General features: G+C 45.1%; 1 protein-coding gene across 1 annotated transcript in view; it reads left to right on the top strand.

Moving 5' to 3' along the window:
- Positions 1-497: 497 nt before the first annotated feature.
- DOCK10 (dedicator of cytokinesis 10) overlaps positions 498-8540 on the top strand; it is a 118568-nt gene continuing 110525 nt past the window's right edge. Inside the window, exon 1 of the mRNA XM_066556246.1 lies at positions 498-662. Coding sequence (XP_066412343.1) covers positions 498-662 — 165 coding nt within the window. The remainder of the gene's footprint in view (positions 663-8540) is intronic.

The following is an 8540-nucleotide window of genomic DNA, read 5'->3' as shown; positions in this document are numbered from 1 at the left end:
TTTAAAGCCAGCAGTGCTGATAATGAGAGTTAATAACTTTGCAGATATTGGCTTTTTTGCTATGTACGACTTTTTTAAGAAGGTATTTAAACTGATCCAGGCAGTTACTGTGGATGCCTCTGTGTGTGTTTAATGAACAGCTGGCTCTTTTGAACTGGGAATTTTAATACTTTCAGTTCCATGAAACTGGAAGCGGAGCAGGCGGACGATTGTACAAGAGAGGGAGTGCATTTTCTCATGCGAATTCAGGAGCAGAGAGGGAGGGAGGGAGAGCAAAGCATCGTAATATTGCGTGTGTTTCTGTTTCAGTGGATCAAATCTTTCCTCTGTCTGCATCCAAGCTATTTGGTTGTGATCAGATGATCAGAGCTCAAGGAAGCGATTGGAGAGCGAGCTGGCTGCAGCTGCACTGTAGGCTGTTTTCAGGGACAAGGAGCCACTGTTTTTCAAACATAGCATAAACATAGAAGTTATTTTGTAGGCTTCAGGATGCAGATATGGGTTGTGCTGCCAGCATTGTTCTGCTCCAAGCCTTTCGTTCTGTGGTACAGAGGAACTGTCCACATATCTGCAGGCGCCGGCGACGAGAGGAGTTGTCACATGAAATTCTGCCGCTGGACAGTGATGATGAAATGAGCAGACCCAGGACTCTCATCATAATGGTATGGTACACTTTAAGCAAGAGAGAGGTGACAGAATTATTATTACAGATGTGATGTGATTATTTTTTTCCTTTGAGAATATATTCATAGAGAGAGAGCATTGACAGGCAGTTTGTCACTTTGGTTAGTTTGCTGCTAGATTTGCTGTGTCTATAATACTACTTTATAGGTGAAGCTGTAAGCTGCACATAAGCTCTGTGTAAAGTAAATGTTCTTTTATTTAATTGTTGGTGGGTTTTGTTTGTGAGATAGGCAGCACTGGAGCCGGTAGCATGGTTATGCTTTATTTCAGACTTGGAATTCCAAACAGCAGACAGCTTAGGAAATGTTTGCTAAGTCTGTTCATCATAAAAACAAAAACAAACCCAAAAGCCAAACAAAACAAAAAAAACCCCCAATCTTTACTTGCATCCAGGATGCAGTTGGAATTCATATGAAGTTATATGCAAATAAACTCCCATATATCTTTGCCTCAGACAGTTTGCAGCAGCACAATGTTTGCTGGATCACTGCTTTCCGGGTTACTGAGTTGCCTCTGTTCTTTAATGAAGGAGGGCTTGAAAGGCTGGCTGTCTCTGAGTGTCATTTTCTTCCTGAATTAAATTTTTATTTTGTCATGGGAATATAATAAGCATTATAGGTTTATTAGAAATAGGTGACAGGGTTGTTCCTGATTATAAATCACTGTTTCAGAATGAGGAATACACTTACTGCCTAGTTACTGCTCTTCCTTGCCAAATACGCATATGGTGAGCATTTCCAGAACCCTGGAGTGGTTTGCATCTGAGGTGGCAATAATTTGTTACTCTGTGGCTATCACTTGATAAAAATACTACCAAGACACTCAAAATAATATTTTGTCAGTTTGTCAGGACACTCATTTATATCATTTAAGTGGTAGAGATTTGATGAAGTTCAAAGTGCGCTCCCATGGTACTCTGATCCCACACAGGGCTGTAACTTAGTGGTAGAGGGTAACATTAGAGAATGTAATAGCTGTCCTGAGCAGCTGTTTTGACTAGATGAGTAGAGCATTGCTGCCCATGGAGAGGTGTGTGGTGCAGTCATGGCAACGATAGTAGCAAGGACCCAATCTCAGCAGTGCTTTAGTATCAGCTGAGGGTATTCTCCAGTGCAGGGGGGAGTTGTATTGTCATAAGGAGGAAGGAAATTGATTTCATCATTGTCAATCTGATGTTAAAGCTTCTTTTGCTCTAAAAGTATCTATGTCTATTACAACAAACTTTTTTTTTCCACCTAATGGTTAAATAAATGACCTCAGCAGCATTTAAATGCATAAATGGCTCCTTTCTGGTAGTAATTTCAAGCATGATGAAGTGAGAAATGTCTGGAAGCACATCCGAGTATGGATCATCTGTAACTTGCTTCAGTCCTTGGAAGAAAAGGGTAGTCTTGGGTGTTGTGGCAGCAAAACATTGTGCCAGCCCTGCCAAACCCAGAAATACTCATCAGCAGCCTGAGTTGTGTTCCTTGTGTGGTAAATCCTGTGAGATCAGGGCTCCAAGAGCCAAGGTCCCTGGGCTCTCAGGGAGGTGAGGCTTTACCCTGCAGTGTGGAGGGAGCTGTGGGAGGGGAGACATTCTGGTCAAGGTGATGTGTTACCTGATGCTGGATGTGGGCTCCGAGAGCCCCTCAAACTCATTCCCCAGGACATGCACTGGTGCTTGTCCTGCCAGAAGGCTGCCCTTCCCCAGGAGCTTTGTGGGATCATTTTCTCCCTCTTAGTCCCTTTGAGAAGAGGAGGAGGAGTGGTCCAGCCCTGTCCTGAGGCTGGGGTAGGTGCAGGCAGGCACTTGGGAAGAAAGTTGCTGGGCAGAGGTTGACTTTAGACACATCTTTCTCTTCAGGATGTGTATTATTACCATGCTTTTGTTTTGAAGCAGTTAATTATGTAAATATCTAAATGAATTTGCCATTAAACCTTGCGGTTAGGCTTAGGAGTGATGTGGAGACCTGGCGAACTGAGAAAAAAGTGCTGTTTCCACCTGAATTTATGTTACCTAAAAGAGCAGCATGATAAAGAGAGCTGGAGGCTACTGGGCCTTAATACAACAGGTTATGGTCCTAACAAATGAGTTTTTCCCCTGGGTCTGTTGTAGATCCTTGAGGATTATGTCTGGATAATAGAGTGGAGGCAACTATGTAGATGAGCAAAAGAGAGTTTGGTTCCCAGTGCCATTATGCACATTGTGCAGATGCCAGGAGCTAAACTGATCCAAATGAGATTCCCAAGTGCTCGTGTCTGAGGGCAGTGAGTAACTGGAGTGCCCAAAGAAGAGAGGTGAGGAAATCTCAAATGCAGAATACCAGAAGTACACTGGTGGGCCTGGGTGTGATCATTTGGCTCCTGCCAGCTGAAGATCTGGCATTCTGTCTCTTCCTGCCTTCAGATGAAATGGTCTTCCTTTGTAGCTTGTGTGCCACTGCCTCTGTGAGCCTTTGGTATTGATTTCAGGAGACAAACTATGCCTTCTGGTTGAACAGCTTTTTGAAGTCACCAGGCTCTGTGGTCTGTTCCTGCAGGTTTGCCTGTCCTGTGTGTAGCAAAAGGAACATTTTGGTGTTGCCTTGATACAGAAAGCAACCCTGAATCAGAGAGAACAGCAGTCTACCCTAAAATATCTCAAGTAAATAAACAGCTCTAGGGATGTGCCCCATTTTCCTTTGTTAGTCACTGAAGAGGAAGATCCTGGTAGGATATTCTTCTAGGAATTGTTTTTGTCAGTGGCATCTCCAAACAGGAGATTCTGTGGGTGCACTCTATGAGAAAAGAAAGGAAGAAGTCCCAAGCACAGCCTCCAGCTATTGCTTAATGGCTACCTACTAATCACTGTGTGAAGCCTTTAGGCATCACAGCAGGCATTTCTAACATTCTGGTCCTTGCAGAACATGAGGATTGATGTCTTTATTCAGAGGAAAATTTTTTTCTTCTGTTTATTAGTTTGAAAATCTGATTTTACCCTTAGGCAAGACAGATAAATCATTAGTTTTACATCTTGACTGGATCCACAGAGCTGGGAGAGATGTTGGAAAGAGAAAACTGTAAATTCTCTGTCAATTACTGTGGTGTGTCATCTTCTCTTGGATGAAACCCTGGAATGTGCCAGAGACATGGAAAGCAAGCGTCCAAACAACCTCTAATATGGTGTACAAGTTCAATCAATTTGTTCAGTGACAGTGATTTAATTGACCCTTGTTTTCTGTACCTTTAAGAGCATGTCTGCAAGAACTGGCTTTCAAAATAAGACTGAGATGATGAGGTTTGGGGTACTAAAAACCTTTCTAGAGGGAATGCAAATGGCTGTGCATGCTGTTTTCACAACAAAAAGGAGAAGAGGAAGATGCCTGAAGGAAGAAAATGAAGTACATGGGTTTGTAGAGCTGTTTGGTGTTTTAAGGGGGGCACTAACATTCAAGATGATGGTTTGCATTTGGAACTTGTGACTTGAAGTTGAGCTTTATCTAGTAGGTCATTCTTTGGGTTTGTTCATGCAATTTATTACAAACTGTGCCAACTGAGGTTTGTGTGATAAGAGCAAAGTGTATTTGAGGATATGATCCTACTTTTCCCCAGCCCTAGCTTTCCTGCCCTTGGTAATAAGCTACATTAAAATGTAAAAATTATTTTGTATTTTTAATAAAATAGTGTAACTTGAGCTGACTTATTAGCTTGAACACAGCAATATTTACTTCATTAATGGTGACCAAGCTGCTTCTCAGGTCATTTAGTTTGTAAATGAATTTTTACTCTTCTAAAAGCAGTAGAGAGAACAGAAGCATGGCTTTGAGAATTTTCCGTCATCTAGTATTGCAGTTTTCCTCCAGAACTGTGTTCCTTAAGTTTTGTTGTACAGTCTGTGTTAATTTTCTACTTTCAGTTGAAGTAATTTTGTGCACTCATCTCATTTGTACGCATTTCTCTCCTGAAGGCCTGTACAATAGAAGTGCTATCAATGGGTGGCAACTCTAGGAGTTGCAGGATCTCTGACTCATAACTTACTGGTTTTGAATGTGGGAATGTGTCTGTGTATACTCAAATGATGGGGAATTGCAGTGGCTTTTGGAGGCTCAACCCTGGGAACAGAAGGGTGTTCCCTTCTTGCAGTGTCTTGGAGGAGGGATTGTCTTTGCAAAGCAAGATTACCCAAAGCTGGAAAATAAAAAAAAATACTCAAAATTTTCATGACTTAGCTCAAGTCAGTAGCTTCAGTGTGTAATACACTTTTAAGCAACAATAAGCATATGAAGCTTTATTTGACCTTAACTTCCACTTCAGCACTTGACCTCAGCAGGAACAGAAACAAGCCCATGTTTGAATAAATGAATAACATTAGAGTGTAAGGAGGAGAAGTAGTAAGTGATGCACAAAATGCAGTTCTGCTTCAGTGTCATCCTGGCCAGTGTTCTTGTTACCATTGCAGCTTCTCTGTGTGTTGTGCCCAGTGCCCCTCAGAGCTGAGAGTGACTGCAGTGACTGCCAGCCTTTCCTTCCCCACCAGGGACAGTGTCCCTTGCTGCTCCTCAGCAGCATGTTGGGTTTGTTTTGGTGTTTACCTGTTCAGACAGCAGTTGTGGCTCTGGGTAGAGTTTCTTATATACAGAGGGGAGGAAATGTGTGTCGGTTCTCATTCTTCAGCGTTGCAGTACCATGTAGTATATGCATATGGTTCAAGAAAAGCTGGTGTTAAAAGTGCCCTTTTACCACTGAGCAAATCTTCTCCATCTGACTTTGGTACTCTGAGCAATGTTTTATATTGCTTTCACTTATTAGTGTTGCAGCAATGTGTATAGTATGACAGTGTGTGAAATGTAATTATTATGAATGTGTTAACCAAATTTTTTGTGACAGCTTATGAAGAGCGTGGGCTCAAAGCAATAAAGTGATGAAAACATTCTCCTATATATGAGGAATTTATTCTCTTTTCCTAGGGAAAAAAAGAGAGAAGTAAGCTATTTATTTTTAAGCAATGCCTACCTGAAAGAGTAGGATATAAATTAAAGAGGCACAGAAAGTCTGTAATTCTCGGTCCTTGGGAGTGCTTTGGGAAGGTGATTTATGCATTACACAAAAATCTCTATTTAGGATGTGTGTTCAAAATACTGCTTGAGAGAGAAGAAAATTGACCTATAGAAAGGCAGGGGAACTTGATTAAAGCCAAGAATACAAAGAGAGAAACAAATCTGCACAAGAAAAGAAGGAAAAAGACAAGTCAGGTTTTCCAGGCTTTGGCCACCTGCAGGCTGCTTCCCCCAGTGAGGTTTTGGTACTGGGATGTGTGGCTGCTGCTGGCACTGACCAGGCTGTGGGAGTGGCTTAGGTTGATAGTTCATATCTACAAAAGTTATCTAATTAAGTGATAAAAGTAATAGACCTTCTGTGGTGTCTTGGCTGAGCAGGTGGTTCCCTGCTCCCTTACAAGGAGCCCATCTCCATTGGACAGGATTCACAGAATCACAGCACACTCTGAGTTTAGCAGCACTGTCACTGCCCATAGCTCACAGGAGGCAGGCTGGGGCAGCACAGGCAGTCTGTCTTGCCAGAGGAGTGCAGAATCCCCCTGTGATGCTCCATTCCCACTCCCAGCACAACACAGGTGTTTGCACTGCATTACTGTGGCAGCAGCTCTCTGGCCACAGAGAGCAGGCACAGACTTTCCCAGAAAAATCCTGGGAAGCTGTGTAGAAGCTGTGGGAAACTTAGAAGAAAAGAATTCCAACAACTATTATCTCTCTTTTTGTAACCATTGTTTATAGATATGGTTCTCTAGAGTGTGTTATTGATAACCACCAATAGTGTGTGAGAAGTTTTCACTTTGAGACCAATCAAGTCTTAGGTCCACCATTGTTTCTATAAGAACTGTAGATTTCTAAAAATTAAGTATCTTTCATACCTTCTAGATCATAAAATCAATACTTATTACCCAGCTGGGGGCCTACTACCACACATTACCAGTGAGAGCATTCGAACAGTGATCCACTGCTGGAGCACTCACCTGGGATGGGCAGGGCAGCTGGACAGCCTCTGGCTGGCAGGGGGAGCAGGGTGGCAGCGTGGTGGCAGCAGGGGCAGGGTGGTGGCGGCAGGGGCAGGGTGGTGGCAGCAGGGGCAGGGTGGTGGCAGCAGGGGCAGCGTGGTGGCAGCAGGGGCAGGGGCAGGGTGGTGGCAGCAGGGGCAGCGTGGTGGCAGCAGGGGCAGGGGCAGGGTGGTGGCAGCAGGGGCAGGGTGGTGGCAGCAGGGGCAGGGTGGTGGCAGCAGGGGCAGCGTGGTGGCAGCAGGGGCAGCGTGGTGGCAGCAGGGGCAGGGTGGTGGCAGCAGGGGCAGGGTGGTGGCAGCAGGGGCAGGGTGGTGGCAGCAGGGGCAGGGTGGTGGCAGCAGGGGCAGCGTGGTGGCAGCAGGGGCAGCGTGGTGGCAGCAGGGACAGCGTGGTGGCAGCAGGGGCAGGGGCAGCGTGGTGGCAGCAGGGACAGCATGGTGGCCGCAGGGGCAGTGACAGTGTGGTGGCAGCAGGGACGGCGTGGTGGCAGCAGGGGCGGCGTGGTGGCAGCAGGGGCAGCGTGGTGGCAGCAGGGACGGCATGGTGGCCGCAGCCCTCACATCTGCCCGTGCGCTCGCTGTCCTGGCCCCGGCTCTGGCAGAGTGGGTCTCTCTGGCTGAGCCAGGGGAGCTGCAGCTGCCTCCAGCACAGCACAAAGGAACAGTATATGAAGCTCATGCTTTCAGAAAGCGATGTTAGTGCCAGCCCTCAGCCCTTGCCTCTCACTGGCCTTAACTCACTGCTGGCTGCGGCCCTCAGAGCTGGGCTGGGCTTTCTTTTTCCTGCTGCTGTCAGTACAGAATCCTCAGTGTAGCACTGAACTGGATTTAAATGCATATGGCTGAGTCCAGAGTCCATTTCAGGCCTTTGGCCACAAATATGGGATATTGATTTAGCTTGGAAGCAGCTCTGCCCTGGAAGAGGTATGCTGAGTGCAGAAGGGAGCCATAAAGACACCAGGCCCCTCAGAGAGCGCTGGCCAGCCAAAAGTACTGCCAAAGGAAAAGCTGCTGGCAGGGAGGGCTGTCGAGGCAGACAGTGTGTAAGAGAGGAAGAGTTAAGTGATGAGAGAGAAGCCAAGAGGGAGCTGTCTTCTCATCTGGAATTAAATAGGCACACTGCTGTTAAACTTTGGTCAGATACTTGGTTTTAGAGGGCTACCCACCATTGCTCTGTTGATATATCATATTCTAATGCTGCTTTTTGCCTCCCTCCTTGTTTTCTTCAAAAGCTTTGCTTTTACTTCAGAGTGAGTCTGTCTCTTCCTCACTTATATTAAATTCTTCTCCCTTGTCCTTCTTCCATCTCCCCCTTCCCAAAGTGTAAAATCATCTTCTGCTTTGACTTCACCATAAATATGCTCCATTCCCCTCCCCTGAATGGATTTGAAATCTGCATGGAGTGCAAAAGAACTGTTCCTGATATTTCTCACTTACATGAAATTTCTTCTTTACAGCACCAATCTTAATACACTTGTTCTAAACCTAGTTTAAATAAACCAGAATGCCACCTTAGCACATTTCAGACAAAAGCATTATGTAAAGTTTCACTGCTCTTGAGAGACAGAGTTATATCTCTGAACCTTTATCTCCATGCTTCATACTCTTCCATCCAGCAGAACTGTTTGGTTTTGGTGTATGTGGAGGGTCTCTTGCTCTGTAACCTCTGGGCAGCAAAGCAAGGTTATGTGGTAACAGGAGTCACTTCTCTTCATAGCAGCTGCTCAACCCTTCCACCATCAGCTGTCAGAAAGTTGAATGGATGAGTAGATACTGGGAATGCACCTGCAGCATAAAATTAGGTGTGGTCAACTGTGTGCTGC

The sequence above is a fragment of the Molothrus aeneus genome, chromosome 10 (assembly GCF_037042795.1).
Source record: "Molothrus aeneus isolate 106 chromosome 10, BPBGC_Maene_1.0, whole genome shotgun sequence".
Taxonomy (NCBI): Eukaryota; Metazoa; Chordata; class Aves; order Passeriformes; family Icteridae; genus Molothrus; species Molothrus aeneus.
The sequence above is the reverse complement of the archived record's forward strand: the minus strand, read 5'-3'. Positions and strand labels throughout refer to the sequence as shown.